The sequence below is a fragment of the Panthera onca genome, chromosome F1 (assembly GCF_046562875.1).
Source record: "Panthera onca isolate mPanOnc1 chromosome F1, mPanOnc1 haplotype 2, whole genome shotgun sequence".
NCBI classification, from domain to species: domain Eukaryota; kingdom Metazoa; phylum Chordata; class Mammalia; order Carnivora; family Felidae; genus Panthera; species Panthera onca.
The window spans coordinates 38,913,812-38,929,984 of NC_138355.1; the positions used below are offsets into that span (position 1 = coordinate 38,913,812).

General features: G+C 36.2%; 1 protein-coding gene across 5 annotated transcripts in view; it reads right to left on the bottom strand.

The window, feature by feature from the left end:
- The window catches only part of ASPM (assembly factor for spindle microtubules), a 56,100-nt gene that overhangs the window by 22,288 nt on the left and 17,639 nt on the right, over positions 1-16,173 (bottom strand). For 4 of the 5 annotated variants that reach the window (XM_060644015.3, XM_060644018.2, XM_060644013.3 and 1 more), the window contains 10 exons: positions 14,056-14,197; positions 13,351-13,481; positions 12,201-12,376; positions 9,587-9,732; positions 9,413-9,498; positions 8,765-8,986; positions 7,234-7,441; positions 6,994-7,139; positions 6,766-6,894; positions 1,350-1,544 (listed from right to left, as the gene is read on the bottom strand). In XM_060644015.3, the coding sequence (XP_060499998.2) occupies positions 1,350-1,544; positions 6,766-6,894; positions 6,994-7,139; positions 7,234-7,441; positions 8,765-8,986; positions 9,413-9,498; positions 9,587-9,732; positions 12,201-12,376; positions 13,351-13,481; positions 14,056-14,197 (1,581 nt within the window). The remainder of the gene's footprint in view (positions 1-1,349; positions 1,545-6,765; positions 6,895-6,993; positions 7,140-7,233; positions 7,442-8,764; positions 8,987-9,412; positions 9,499-9,586; positions 9,733-12,200; positions 12,377-13,350; positions 13,482-14,055; positions 14,198-16,173) is intronic. The other variant, XM_060644014.3, reaches the window with a different exon arrangement.

The window sequence follows — 16,173 nt, forward strand, 5'->3', positions numbered from 1 at the left end:
CGAGGTACCTCTGTCTCCATTAGCACTGCCCATTGTTATGCACCTGTGCTTGGTCCAAGCACACCCACCCATGGGTGAGGAGAGTTAGGGACCCTCTAAGATTTTTCAACAGATACTGCCTTATTCCTTTACTATGTGTCAATTGTGGTTCTGTTTCTACTCTTCAGTCTGATGAGAAATAATGTGTACAGCACATTATTTCTCTTACTATAAAGAGATGCATAAATAATTAAAATATTATAAGTAAATTACAGAATATTAGAGACTGAAAGTTAAACCACAGTTAAACTCAACACTAATGAATATCACAAATTTAATAATGTAGAATAAAAGAATTTACATTGTTTGGACCCATCTAGATAAAATTAAAAAAAAAAAAACAGGCAAGACAAAATGATAGTGTTTAAAGAAGATGTGTAGAAAAAAGGCATGATTAGCATATATTAGAATAATGGTTACTTTGGGCTGGGGTGAGGAAGCTAATGGACTGAGAAATGGCTTCTGAGAAGCTGACAATATTCTATTTCTTGACCTAGGTGGTGGTTACATGGGTATTCACTTTGTGAAAAACTATCAGGCTCTACATTTGTGTTTTGTGCAATTTTCTATGGGTAATATTTCACATTTAAAAATGGTTCAAAAAAGATAATTTGTTAAATCAGAATCCTTCACTTATCAACAGTAGTAGCCAGACACAAAAATTTCCGAATTTATAAAATATAAAATTATGGGGTGAAGCTTCAATGACATTTACATAGGGCAAATTTAAATAGTACACCTCTCCAATGTTATCAAAATAGAATCTAATATCAAAACCTCACACGAAGTTATGGGGAATGGAATATGTCTATTATGCAAAGTAGATATGTTAAAAATTTTTTCTAAGCAGGAAACTAACATAGGCATTCTATATATAGATTATAAGTAATATTTCATTATATACCAACTAAGTGGGCTACAGAGGAAAACGCACACATTTATCCCAAAAGAAGTTTCCAGGACTCATAGTAAAGATTAAAAAAAGAGCATGGTAGAGTTTGTGGACATACAAAGTAAAATGGTACAGTGGGTCAGCATGTCCCATGGAGAAGACTGCAAACCTCTAATATAAAACAAAGACAGAAGGGGTAAAGAATTAAGACTATTCGCTCCTTCAAAACAAAGGAAGCATTTTGATTTGTGTGAGCCTTATGCTGATCATAGTAGTAGGTAGTAGGAAAGTATTAAATATTTGTTAAAGTACGAGAAAAACACGAAAGCCTAAGAGATACTTTAAAACTTTATATTTTACTTTCTTTCTTAAAAATGTCATTAAAACTTTTTAAATTCAAAATACCAGGATTCTATACCTGAATAACTGATGCTGATTTATTTTGAACTTTTTCTAGTTTTTCCTTTTTTAACATTAATAACTTTCTTTGTGCTAAGAGTCTTCGCCAATGTTTCTGAATGGCCAATGCTGCATTAATCTCCTTTTTCAATCGTTGTTTAGATAGAAAACTGATTACAGCTGATTGAATGATTCTTGCAGCTTTGTCTCTCTCCTAAAAAAAAAAAAAAAAAACAAACAGAAGACAAAAAACAAAAACAAGCAAATATGAATCAAAAACTTAATTACTTAAGACCTTAAACCATTATTTGTAAGAAAATAATTTGTTAAATATTAATCAAATTGATCCTGAAAATAAAACATTCCTCAGACTTAAGATAGGCTCATCTTTGGAGTAAAGATAATTCTGGGAATGATGAATGGTCCGATAGGTGGATTTGCATATATATTTATAGGATGAAACAAAAATTCCTAGTAAATATAAGTCTAAAATAAAGATCATACACATGTTTGATATACCACAGATTGTCAATAATAAATGTAAAGGCAATTTAAATATGGTATGTTTATCAGATTATGGCCCAGATTCATGTTTGATTTTTTAAAAAGAGGTGGACTGGGGGGGGGGGGGGTGGTGTTGGGGAAGAGACCCTAAAATAAACAAAATGCCTTACAATAGAATATAGTATTGTTTTGTTACAACTTGAACAAAAGAATTAACAAAAAGAGAGAAGCAGCAAAATACCACTTTTAGCACAGGCTACAACGGTTTTACAGCATAGACACTCAAAAGATAAGAATATTGGATTATGAGAAGTGGTATCAGGACCTATGCCCGACAGCATAGGTGCTCAAAGAGGAGCCACCTACCCTGGGAGCACTATAGGCTGGTACCCTACATGTCTCTAGATCCGTGACTCCTAATAATGCATTACTAAGAAAAACAACATAGGTTAAATACTTACTAGGCACTAGGCACCATTCTAAACACTTCATGAATGGTTCATCTAAATCTCACACAACTATAAGAGCAGATGAACAGGTACTAATTTTATGACTATGAGGAAACTGAGACAGAGCAGTCAAGTAGATTGTCAGTCCACTGGTAAGATAACCAGGATTTGAACTAGGCAATCACTTTGCCAAACTCTTCAAGGCTAGATTTATCATTTCAGTTACCTGAACTGGAAACTAGAATAGAAGTCATTCCCTCTTATGGCAAGAACAATTTATAGCATGTGTGACAACCTCTTTTTAGCTAAATGGGACAGCTCACCATCCAAGGGTGGGCTCTACACAGATATTAGCTATAGGTTCTAGTTATTAATTAATCCTAATCAGTTGTTGAGTGGAAACCGCACAGTATGGGAACACATTCACTTACGGAAGGGATCAAACTGCCACTCTAAGAAAGGCAAAATGTAGTTAATGGATTGAAACAAATACTAACAAATTGTGAGAGTCATATATTAGATCACTTCTGAGTGAGAAAAGACTAGACAATTCTAAAACTGGGCTGCGGAATTATGTCCAACAAACTGAGTAAGCCATCTAATATCACTGTCAGTAAGTCCCATGTGAAGCATATGGACTTTAAGGCTACAGATAGCCAAATTAAAAGCATCCCCCCTGCCACAATTTCAAAACATATTTCAGAGCTACGATAATCAAACTGTGTGGTCCTAGCAGAAAGACAGGCATATAGACCAATGGCACAGAATAGCCAATGGCCACAAATACACCCTCATATATGTGGATAAATGATTCTTGACAAGGGTACCAAGAATTATCTATGGGAAAAGAACAGTCTCTTTAGTAAACGATGCTGGAAAAACTAGATATCCATATACAAAAGAAAGAAGTTAGACCCTTTTCTTATGCCATATAAATTAACTCCCAATGGACTAAAGTCCTAAATGCAGGACCTAAAACTATAAAACTACTTATAGAAAACATAGAGAAAAATTTGATTAACATTGGATTTAGCAATGATTTATAGGATGACACCAAAAGCACAAGCAACAAAAACAAAGAGTAGACAAATGGGGTTACATCAAACAAAAAAATTATTTTCTGTGAAGGACACAATCAACAGAGAGAAAAACCATCTACAGAATGAGAAAAAAAAATATTTGCAAATCATATATGTAATAAGGTACTTGTACCTAGAATATATAAAGAATTCCTATAACTCAACAACAGAAATATCCGATAGCCTGACATACAAATGGCTAACACACCAATGAAAAGATGCTCAACAACACCAATTATCAGAGAAATGCAAATCAAAACCACAATGAGATATCTCTGTACTATTAACGAGTATTGGCAGGGATGTGGAGAAGTCGGAATCCTCATGCACTATTGGTGGGATTGTAAAATGCAATGAAACAGTATGGCAGTTCTTCAAAAAAAATTTAAAACTGAAACTACCATATGACCCAGCAATCCCACTTCCGGATACATATTCCAAAATACTGAAAGTACAGTCTCAAAGAGACACACCCATGTTCAGAGGCATTATTCACAAGAACCCACAGGTGGGAATAACCCAAATGCCCAGTGAAAGGTGAATGTATAAACCAAATGTGGTATATACACACAACGGAATACTATGCAGCCTTTAAAATGAAGGAAATTCTTCCACAAGCTACAACATGGATGAACCTTGAGGACATACACTAGGTGAAATGATCCACTGACAAAAGGGCAAATATCGCATGACTTCACACATATGAGGCATCTAAAATAGTCACCCTTCATAGAAATAGAAAGTAGCACGATGATTTCCAGGGCTGGGGGAGAGGGAAACGGGGAGTTATTTCATGAACACAATTTCAGTTGTGCAAGTTAAATTCTGGAACTCTGTTTCATAGCAATGTAAACACGCTTAACACTATTGAACTGTACGCTGAAAAAAGTTAAGACGGTAAGTTTTATGATATGTGTTCTTCACCACAATTTTTAAAATCTGGGTTTAAAAAGGAATTTCCTATTAGCTTAAAAATGGAGTCAAAAGTTGCATTTGAGTCAAAAGTTCTAAGAGCAAGGGGCATTCTTAGATATAGTAGGCTAAGGTAAGTTGACACTTTCCTGTTTGAAGGCTATCTCAATCTCAAGCAAAGTAAATGGAACAATTTTATGTGACATTAGGGAAGCTACAGATGGAAAGTAGACAAATTCAAGGAGGTGAACATGTGATGAAATCAGCAACTTTGAAAACTTATACAAACTGATGGTGAAAGTTCCAATGCTGGCAGTCACTGACTGTTTTCTAAATTAGACCACGTCATCATTTTAAATCCTATGCTGTTGGACAGCCAACAGCCAACCTGTTACAGGCTTGTTTTATTTCACCTTGCATATGAGCCAAACACAGGGATTTACTTTGCTTTGCAGTTTGTGCCGACACTTTGACGGGAAGAACTAAACGGTAGAACGGGTCAGGGGACCGTTGGACAATCCTGCTTCATTCATTAGGTGATTGGGCCATTAGTCAATTTTCACTTGTCTCTGCAAGAACTTGAGCCATTCTATTCTCAATGGATAGTTTATACGAATTACAACACCTGAAAAATCAGCTATCTCAAGTTGGTATTTATAGGTTTATTAACTTATAATATTTCTATGAGAATATACAGGGAACCTACTGCTTAATGTCCCAAATAGCAAATGAAAAGATATAATTGGGTGTTAGCATCATTGTATAAGAGAGGGAGCATGGTCACCTGAGAAAGGAGAAAAGCAGTGGTCTCTAAAAAATAGGGAAATTTCTACTACTGATATCAAAGAAGTAAATCAGGAAAAATGATCTCACCGGCAAAGAGCTAAGAAATCTTTGCAGTTTATAGCTTCTTAAAACAAGATCATCTCGGAAGATTTCATTTGCCACTCACCGACCCCCCACAAATTCTGATAAATATCTGTTTCTTGGGATTTTAAATATCTTATTTAATATCATATAAACAGAATTAATGAAATAATTTGAGAACTAGCCAGGAAAGGGTCTTCGCTGAAAACTCTCCTAAAGCAATTCTCCTACAAGCTTCCAAAAGTACAAAAGTTATCCTTGAAGGGATATGTGGGCAAGGAGGCAGATCCTGAGAAGATGAAGGGCAAAAGAGGGCACAAAGAAGATAACGGCAGCAAAAAAGACCATTTGTGAGTATAAGCCACTGCCTAGCTCCCAAAAGTTACTACCAAGAGTTTGAGTAGGGTGAAAGCAAATTTCAATTAATGTTATTTCTGAGTCTGATAAACTATGACAAAATACATGGTATGTGTAAGAGTTGCCAAAATGTAACTGTTTTTATAGAGTTATTAAGGACTCTATCCTAAATGCACAGCAACTCAAAATTGAGGAGCAGTATCGGGTGGAATGTATTTCTGAAATACCTGATAAATGTATCAAGCATGGTTGCTCATTTTATTTTGTTTGATTTTCCAAATAAGTGAATATGGTATTATTAGTGGAAGGAGTAGGTAGAAAAAAGGACTAAAATAGTTTGTTCAACTTGATCAACACCACTTAACAGATGGTTAAAAATCACATTTTTCTCGAAACTCAAAAAATCACTTCTGTTTACAAAGTTGTATAGTATTAGGGTCACAAAGGGAAATAATAAGTAACATTCCTATCCCTATGCCCAGGTCCTAAATATCTTGAGAAATAAAACAACAGAAACCAAAGTACCACTTTTAAACTAATAAAGAGGGGAGCCTGGGTGGCTCAGTCAGTTAAGCATCTGACTTGGACTCAGGTCATGATCTCACAGTTGGTGGGTTCAAGCCCCGCATCGGGCTCTGTGCTGACAGCTCAGAGCCGAGAGCCTGTTTCAGATTCTGTGTCTCCCTCTCTGTCTGCCCTTCCCCCACTCATGCTCCATGTCTCTCTCTCTCTCTCTCTCTCTCCCCCACTCTCTCTCTCAAAAATAAATAAACATTAAAAAAAAAATAAACTAATAAAGAAAACACTGGAAAACAGTTTCATGACAGACAGAATGAACTGGCTAACTGAACTGCAAAACCAGACACTAGACGCCTAGACCCAAGGGGCACTCCAGCACCAAGCCTCCCCGAACACAGCATGAAAACCTCATGGAAAGCTCCTGTTCCCTGGAGATACATTAGATTCCAAGAAGAAGCAAATGCTAAGTCAGGTCTCCTGAGTTTACTTTTACAAATCTACAAAGGAAGTAAGTTATTCTACTTCCCCCGGAGCAAACCTGGGGAAAGCGGCCAGAAGACACATCCACTGAAGCAAACATCAGGAGTTAGGGAGAAATATCCATCCCTAACTCAAAACACACACAATTACTAAAATTATGTCCATAGTTTCACACATCAATAAAACGTAAAAATCCTATCAGGAATCAACCAACTGGCATTTTGCGAAGTACAATTCACATTACAGTGTTTTCATTTTTTAGTAGTACCTGATGACGTTTTAGGTCTGTTTTTTGTTTGTATTTTCTCCAAGTTGTCTGTATAAGTCGAGCAGCTCTTGTTTCTTTACAAAGATCCAAAAGTCTTGCACAAAGAAATGACAAATAGGTAATAACCACCTAAGAGACAACAGAAGAGATGAAAGCAGATGTTTAACAGAGATTGTGCAACTTTTACTGTCACCTTCTGAGACTCTTAGAAACTCTTCTTTTACTTACCTTTTCGTCAGGAATCGTATTGGACATATCTGAATGATGAATCATAGCAGGTATTCCACCAAGGTCTCTAACTGCAGACCTGACCAACTGAAAATTTTTCTTCTCATTTTCTAGCAGTTCTTTGTATAGCTCTGAAGTGTTTTCTACTATGCAAATAAAAAAGAGATTAGACAGGTCCAGTCAAAAATCTCACACGGCAAAGAAAAAACTTGAAACGTTCATCAGCCAAAAGGGACTAACCATGATCAAGTGCTTTAAGAGACAAATCCAGAGAACTTCCATCAGATTCAGAGGATGAATTTAACACGACTGAACCAGTCTGGGTGCATTCCACGGTCTGAGTAGTACGCTGACATATAGCATCAAAAGGCACATAGTGAGGATGGTAGTGATGGATCAGGTAACATAACACACGCCCATCTGAGAAAGACACTGTAAAATTCTCCACCTGATGGAAATACCAGAAGCATAATCAGCTGGGATTATATAGTAACACAGGTTATTAGTGGTTTTATGGTCCATATTTCCTTTCAATAGCTGAGAATATCACATTAGGGGTTAATAGGACCTAGAAGAATATTATATTTATAGCCAAATTCTCAATTATAAAATTCTATTTCAAAAACAAAATTTGAGTGGCTCGGTTGGTTGAGTGTCCAACTTCGGCTCAGGTCATGATCTCCGGATTTCATGAGTTCAAGCCCTGAGTTGGGCTCTGTGCTGACAGCTCAGAGCCTGAAGCCTGCTTCGTGTCTGGGTCTCCCTCCCTCTCTCTTCCCCTCCCCTGTTCATGCTCTGTCTCTCTCTCAAAAATAAATAAACATGAAAAAAATTTTTTGATTATCGTGCTGGGAGAAATAGGATCCCTCAAAAAATTCGCGTCCTTCCTAGGACCTGAGAATGTCACATTATTCAGATATAGACTCATTGCAGATTTAATTTGTTGAGATGAGGTCATACTGCAGTAGTGTGGGTTCTCAGTATCAGTATGTCTGGTATCCTTATATGGAGAGAGACACAGAGGCAGACACAGGAAGATGCTATGTGAGAACAGAGGTGGAGATTGGAATAATGTATCTGGAAGTGAAGGAATGCCAAGGATTGCCAGCAACACCAGAAGTTAAGAGAAAGGTTTGGAACACACTCCCCGCTAATCTTTAGTGGCTCTCTAATATTTAGTTAAAACGTAGAAGATGATCCATCTATCTGACTTTTTTTCTATAACCAGAGTCGTTCAAGGTATAATACTTTACTATATTTAGTTACATGTATTCTGTATCATTTTTCTGACTTCATATTCCCTACCAGATATTTTATTCATTTTTACATATTTACAATTAAAGGTATAGTTCACACAGAAATATAGTATCAGTCTAATAAAACACTCAACTTAGATTTTTTCCTCCTCCTTGTACCCAGCGGTCAGGTTCTCTATTGATCCTTCCTGCATGAGGGGTTTATTTGAATTTACCTTTATAAAAAGGGTGTGATCCTTAGGTGTCCCAGTTTTATACAAGTGTCTCCTATTAAAACTCCTGACTAGAACAATTTTTCTTAGTAATCGTGCATTACACAATTGGTGACAGATTAAATACAGTAAGTGAAAATATCCTCACTCATTTGAGGACAAGTTTGCTCATATATAAACTAAATTATTTAAGAAATGCAATGAAATATTTTAGGAATTGAAGTCTGACTTTAACCAAAATGTATTTAAAGACACTGAAGTAAAACAAAACAAAACAAAACAAAACAAAACAAAGAAACTTACCTTTTTATTATAGAAAGCACAAACAGCATTTACCCAATCCATCAACAGCTTTATGCTCTCACTATATCGTTCAAAGGAACCACTATTCCTTTTGTCTTTTTCCTTATTGATAATAGCATCAGAATGGCATGACAGTGCAGACGTTGTTTTCTTCAGACTCTGTGTATGTTTTAAAAAGTCAATTTCTTCTTTCAACTGGTCTAAATTAAGGGAAATATCCACCTGAAACACACAAAAAAAGATAAGTCTCTTTATGTTTTTCATGTGTCATTTGTAACCCACAAAAGTTAGTCTTTTTCCTTAAGGTAAACATAGTTTATGAAGCAGTGGAATGCATAGTGGTTAATGTGTGTCACGTGAATCATGCAGAAGATTTGGGACCACACGATCCTGGGTTCTAGTCTCGTCTCTGCTTCCTATCGATAAGGTAACTTTTAGCTTTAGTTTTCTTACCTATGAAGTAATGACAACACCTACCTTACACGGGTGTTGTGAAGATTAAATTGGAATATATATAAAGCAATTACCACAGTTCCTGGGACAGAATAAAGCCTAGTAATTTTGCTAGTCCTCATCTGATGCAAAATGCTTCTATAAATCAGTACTGAAAATTGACAAAAAGTGCAAAATTTACAAAATGTACAATACCTGAAAAGCAAATGCTATTTTCCAAAGTAACGCAAGAGTTTTTTCTCTGTGCCTATCCACAATATCCTTAGATAGGATTGCATTTCCTGTAAATGAAATCAGTTTGTTAGCACAATCTATGTATATATCAATTTTTGGTGAGAAGAAAAATTTTTATCTTTACTCAATTTTTACCATGTTCATCATTTAATTGAATTCCTCGTGATCTAAGAATTTGAAGAACAATGTCGACATTGTGCATCTTCTGAAGACGACTTATTGCAGGGATCCTGAGTTTCTTTGAGAGATTCCAGTCCCGTGTGAGAAGTTCCATGATTCGCCTAACAGTAAAGGAATTTTCAGATGACACTGTCATATAAAAATATATAGGAAAAGCCCCCTGCATCAAAAGATGGGTCTCAAACCATATCCCAAAATGTCATAAATATCCTGTCCTTACCTTCCCCACACTGAGATGCTAAGAATCTGTCAGTGTATGATTGTCCTTATCACAGGAAAAAATAAACTTAACTTTGCTTTAAAAAACAAAAAAAAAAGGGGTGCTTGGGTGGCTCAGTTGGTGAAGTTCTAGTCATATTCTCACAGTTTGTGAGATTGAGCCCCGTATCGGGCTTCATGCTAATAGCATGGGATCTGCTTGGGATTTTCTCTCTCCCTCTTTCTCTGCCCCTCCCTGGCTTGTGCTCTCTCTCTCTCTCTCCCTCTCTCTCTCAAAATAAATACAAATAAACTTAACTTCCCCCCCACACACATATAAAAACAAAAACAAAACAAAATAAAATATATACGTAAGATGCAATTTATTTAAATACAGTTATCACCCACATAAATTTCCAACATTTAAAGAATTTTAGGTTAGAAAGATCCCAAAAAACTATCTGAAAACTGTTGCTTCATAGTTAGCAAATAAGAGTCATTCTCATTTTAAGCCTGGGGTTTGAGGTCTATGAACAGAATGTAAAAAAAAAAAAAAAAAAGATGAGACACACATAAATGAACACATGAACAAAGTAACAGAGTTCTACAGGGAAAGGAAAGGAGAAAGCGTATTTATGGAGGGGCTACTGTGTTCTTCAAATCAAGGACGTGCTGTCTTTTCTTAGTTCTCATAGCAAATCCCACAATCAGGCATTATTATCCCACTTTTTTGCAGATGAAGGAACCAAAGCCCAGACAAATTAAGTAAATTGCTTGTGGTCACATAGCTAATAATGACAGAACTGAGATCAGAACTCAAACTCAGTTTTATCAAACTCCAAAGCCATCCTGTTATATACACCAGATTATTGTAAAAATATGAACACCTATCTCAAAAAGACACATATACTCCAATTTAAATTCAAACCCCTAATATCATCTAGGTCACTAGTATTTTATCTACTAGACAATAATCAGTGTTTCTATAGAAAAAGCAAGCTTCAATGGATTATTATATATAGCTAAAATTTGGCAGAATTGCTTATAGAACCATAATTTCTAAAGGTTAGAAAGCAACTTAAGATCATTCCAGGTCAACTGCCCAATCAACATATGAAGCATTTCTGCAGCAGTAGACCACCTCATCACCTATGGCATTAGTACATCAACCATTCTCAAGCATTCTCAAGTAACTTCAAAGATCTATGATCATTTTGCTGACGCTGAGGAAAGTAGAAATCTGGTATGCATGGTCAAGTCTCTTAACTAGTGAGAGGTTCTGATCAAATAAAAAGCCTCAATGTTCAATACTGCTAAGTCCTCAGTAACTCTTGTAAAAACATAAAAAATGTCTTTCATTGTGGAAAATAGCACTAAACGTGAAACCAATCACTGCCCCTCCTGGAAAGTGGAAAAAGTCTAAAAATGTGAATTCTTATTGGCCAGAAAACAGATGTGGTGGCTTGGATTTATGAAATGAACAAATTAAATACAAAAATAACATGTGAAACATTTTCAGCCAATGCACTAGCCTCTATGGAAACTGCTCAAGTAAGAGAAAGCTACAATAAAGTTCAAAAGCTATCACCTTGCTGTGAGAACATATGATCAGAAAAGAATGTTCATGAAAATTTAATTTAGAAGGAAGCATGTGACATGTATGTTGCTTTTGAAGAAGTGGGGATTTTTCCAGAGATCCCTTCCTCACAAATGTCAAACGTAACATAAATTTGGAGAGTTTCCTAGAAATAAGACAAATGTCTCCAATGTGGACATCTTAAAGCGGTCAACTATAGTACCATGCTCACGACCACTCCTCCCAAAGCAGGAACAGCACACTGAATTCACATAACAGCCAATTTCGAAGATTCTAGTTTGTTACTGACAGATGCTGTGTGCTTTGAAGCCAGACATCCTGAGTTTACGTCTCAATATCATGATATAAAACTTGGGCAAGGCCTGTCACTTCATCTTACTTTTCCTCATATGTAAAACAAGGTTATTAATACTGCTAGAATTGGTCCCAAGTGATGGAGTACTCATGAAATCATTGATGATACACGTGATACTTAAATGTTTGATATTTTAATTAGTTCCATGCTTGTCCCAACTCCTATTCTGGGGCATCAATAGTTCCTACTCCCAGTGACCCTAGTCACTGCCAGCATGGAAAAAAACTGTGGACAGGAGACATGGTTTAAAATTGACACATTTTACCAAAGTGTTGGAGATACTTACCCCCAGTTTTTCAATCCTGAAATTTATTGCATTACATGAAAGAGCAGGACAGACTGTATATATACAGAAAAGTGTTTTCTAGAAAATTTTAGTCTATTCCATTAAGGAAAATAATTCTATTTCTTATACTTACACAAGACGCACTCCACATTGCAAGTCTACAGCAAGATTTGTAACAGCAAAATCAAATTCATCAAATGGTGTCTGCACATGGTTAACAGGTAATCCCAAAAAGCTAAGGTGACGGGAAAGGTCACCTTCACCACTTAGGAAGTCTCGTGAAAAAGCCAGAAGAATTTCTTTACTAGTCTACGGAAAAACAAGTTGCAGGTATTATATTCCAAAATTATAATTTTGTTTACAATAATAACAAATTCTTAAATTTCTGAGCATATAGAAATAAAGTAAAATTAATGGTAGTATAAAAAAATGTCAGGGGGTGCCTGGGTGGCCTAGTTGGTTAAGTGTCTGACTCTTGGTTTCAGTTCAGGTCATGATCTCAGAGTTCATGAGATTGAGCCCCACATCAGGCTCTGTGATGACAGTGCGGGGCCTGCTTGCGATTCTCTCTCTCTCTCTCTCTCTCTCTCTCTCTCTCTCTCTCTCTGCTCTTCCACTATTCCTGCATGTGTTCTCTCTCTCTCTCTCCCAAAATAAACAAATAAACATTTAAAGAAAAAAAATGTCGGTTTTATACCATACAGTAATAATGAACATCTATTTCCAATTTAAGGCCTTGGAAAAAATTACTCATAATAATAGACTCCAAAAATTAGTATTAATTTTTTTTTAATGTTTATTTATTTTTGAGACAGAGACAGACAGAGCATGAACGGGGGAGGGTCAGAGAGAGAGGGAGACACAGAATCCAAAGCAGGCTCCAGGCTCGGAGCTGTCAGCACAGAGCCTGATGCGGGCCTCGAACTCACGGACCGTGAGATCATGACCTGAGCCGAAGTCAGACACTCAACTGACTGAGCCACCCAGGCGCCCCTGTATTAATTTGATAATATGCTAAATTAGGAGTGAAATCTCTCCCCAACCCGAAGTTAATTCCTCAGAAGTATAGTTTCATTGATTCTCAAATCAAAGTTAATAGGGTGTGCCGGTGAAAGGTCAATCATTAGGTTAGGTGGGGTTAGAACTACTAGTAAGACGGACTACACACTATTCCACTCCAGACTACTGTTCTTTGGGAAACTTCAAAGTTTTTAAGGAGAAAATACACAATAGAAACAAGCAAAAGTCTTAAATGTGAAATATAAAAGAAATGAAAGCTATACCTTGAATTCAGCATCTTTACAGAAGAGACAAGGATCATGATCAATAAGTCTGGAGATTTTGGCATAATCAAGGAAACAAACCAACAACAACAACTTTTTCAATGTAAACTTAGACAAAGCTTCTTCATGACCTTCAATGAAGTACAAAAAAGCACAGCAAGTTAATCTGTGAAAGACAAGTTTCACCTGAAAATACGATAACAATGTGCTAATAAAGTAATAGTAAGCATAAATAGAACCCTATGTGCCTTTCTCAGTGTTTTATATATATGAATTCATGTACTACTCATAGTAACTCTATGAGGCAGGTATCATTTAATATTTCCAGTTCATAGAGGAGGAAACAGAGGCATCAAGTGATTTAGTCTATCTCATGCAACAAATATTTAATGAGCACCTACTATGCAGGTAGCATCTTAGGTGCCATATGTGGTAGCAAACTGAAACTACTATGATCTCTGCAGGCCTTACTGCCTACTTCTGGGGACAGGGTGAGTAGAGACAATAAAAAGGTAAAAATAATTATAGTGATGGAGGAAATGATGGGGAATGATGAGGGTAAAGAAAGGGAGGAGAGTAGAGAGAGGGACTGACTATTCATATTGGCAGCTCTAAGAAGGTAAAATTTAAACAGAGACAGGAAGAATAAGAAGACAGCATTTATGCAGAGTGTGGAAAGGACGCGGTGGTGGCAGAACTACTTACCATCTCTATAGAGATGAGGAACACTGGGGTGTCTATACTCAGCGGCTATATCAGGATTCCAAAGTAAGCGATTCAGAATAAACACAGCCAACCCTGTGACATCACTGTTATCTTCCAAAGATATGAGTTCTCCATAAATTGTCTGAAAAGAAATTAAAAGCTAAAGTCAAGACTATGTTACCTTTAAGAAGCAAAGGGATACAAGAGGGGGAGAGCAGACTATGATCTTCTAAGGATCTTCTAATGTTCTATTTTCTAAATAGTATGTAAATAACATGATATGTGCCAAATAACTTCTTTTAAACTGTGTGTATGTTTTGTGCAGTTTTTAGTGCATATGGTGTATGATGAAAAAAGGCAAAAGCTCAAGGCTAAGATAAATTTTTAAGTATCTGACAAGTGATATTTACATTTTAATGTTTTCCTTTAAAGAACTATCAAATGTATGGGGTGCCTGGGTGGCTCAGTTGATTAAGTGACTGATTTCAGCTCAGGTCATGATCTCATAGTTTATGAGTTCAAGCCCTGCATTGGGCTCTGGGCTGACAGCTCAGACCCTGGAGCCTGCTTCGTATTGTGTCTCCCTGTCTCTCTCTGCCCCTCCCCTGTTCACGCTCTCTCTCTCAAAAAGAAACAAACATTAAAAAAAACCCAAAAACTACCAAACGTAGGCATATTGTTCAAATTCAATTAGAATTGTCGCACTAAGTATATCATGAAGGTACAACAGAAACGAAAATATTCAAAATTTTCTAATAGTCAGCACGTGGAAACCCATCTGCAAATAATCTAAGATAACAATTTGGGAAGTTCAGATCCATTTATAATTAATGATTTAAATACGAAATTAGTTTAACATCAACATGCCTAGTTTAATGATTTTTAAAGTGATTAGAAAAAACTAAAAACATATCAAATTATACCCTATAACCTTACGTTAACAAAATACAGAGATAAAAGCATAGGAAGTATATGCCAAAATAGAAAAACTGCATTTTTATTTACTTATGTTTTTTGCCTTTGATGTTTTCTTAAAATCCTCAAAGGTTATGCCCACTACCAGAACCTGAAGGTGTGGCGGTGAGGTAAAATATTTTGTTCACAAGGACTCATCCCTCCCTTCCCTCTAAAAGGATTGTACATCCCCACCAACTGCCACGGACTTGCTGTCCTATTTCATTTGTGTTTGGCCAAATAATGTGCTCTGGCCAGTGGAATATGCGCATTATATCCAAGCAGAAGTTTTAAAAGGCATTAAGTTTCCACCTAAACCTCTTGCTTTTTACCTTTGGCACAAAATGCTGTGTCCCAAATAGAGGGATTATACTCCAGTTAAGGTTCTAGAATTATTTGACTTGTGAAGCAGAGCTGGTTGATACGTAATTTTCCGATTACGAAGTATACTAAACTGAAATAAGAAATCTTAGCAATGACACTATCCAGCTGTATGACCACAGTAAGCTTATCATTTGTTCTCTTTGTGCCACAGCTTCTTGATAAATAAGAGCCAAATTATTGCTAACAATTCCTTTCAGTCCCAAAGATCATTCTATTCCAACACCTGGAATAAGCTGAAGAACAGAATATCTCACATGACAATGGCAAAAAGCCTAAAGAAAATGTAAAAGTGTACCAGTAAAAGACGAAAGAAATCTATAAACACAGAGAGGATGTTTTAAATAAAATCATAATTTTAGTTTACAACCACTAAGGTCCTTTCCATTCAGTTTTAAAATCCTAAGTATTATTGAGCTATGCACCAAGTGAAAAACTCAGATTCAACGTTTTTATGGGAAGAGTTACATCAACATGGCTACAAGTTTGGACTCTGGCATCAGACTGGCATAGTCTCAAATCCTGACTATTAGTTGGCATCTGGCATGTTACTTAAAATCTAAGGTTCAGTTTTGTCAGTGAAATGGAAATAATAATACACACCTCACTGGGTTTTAAAGAGGCTTCAATTATTTGAAATATATTTAAAATGGCCCAGTATGATCATTTGTAAAAGCTCAAAAAAGAGTTTACTATACCTGTTATTATATCAAGTACCAAACTATTGATATTTAAGAAAACTACCAGGAAAGTTCTTTTGTGATGACATGGCAATAATACATA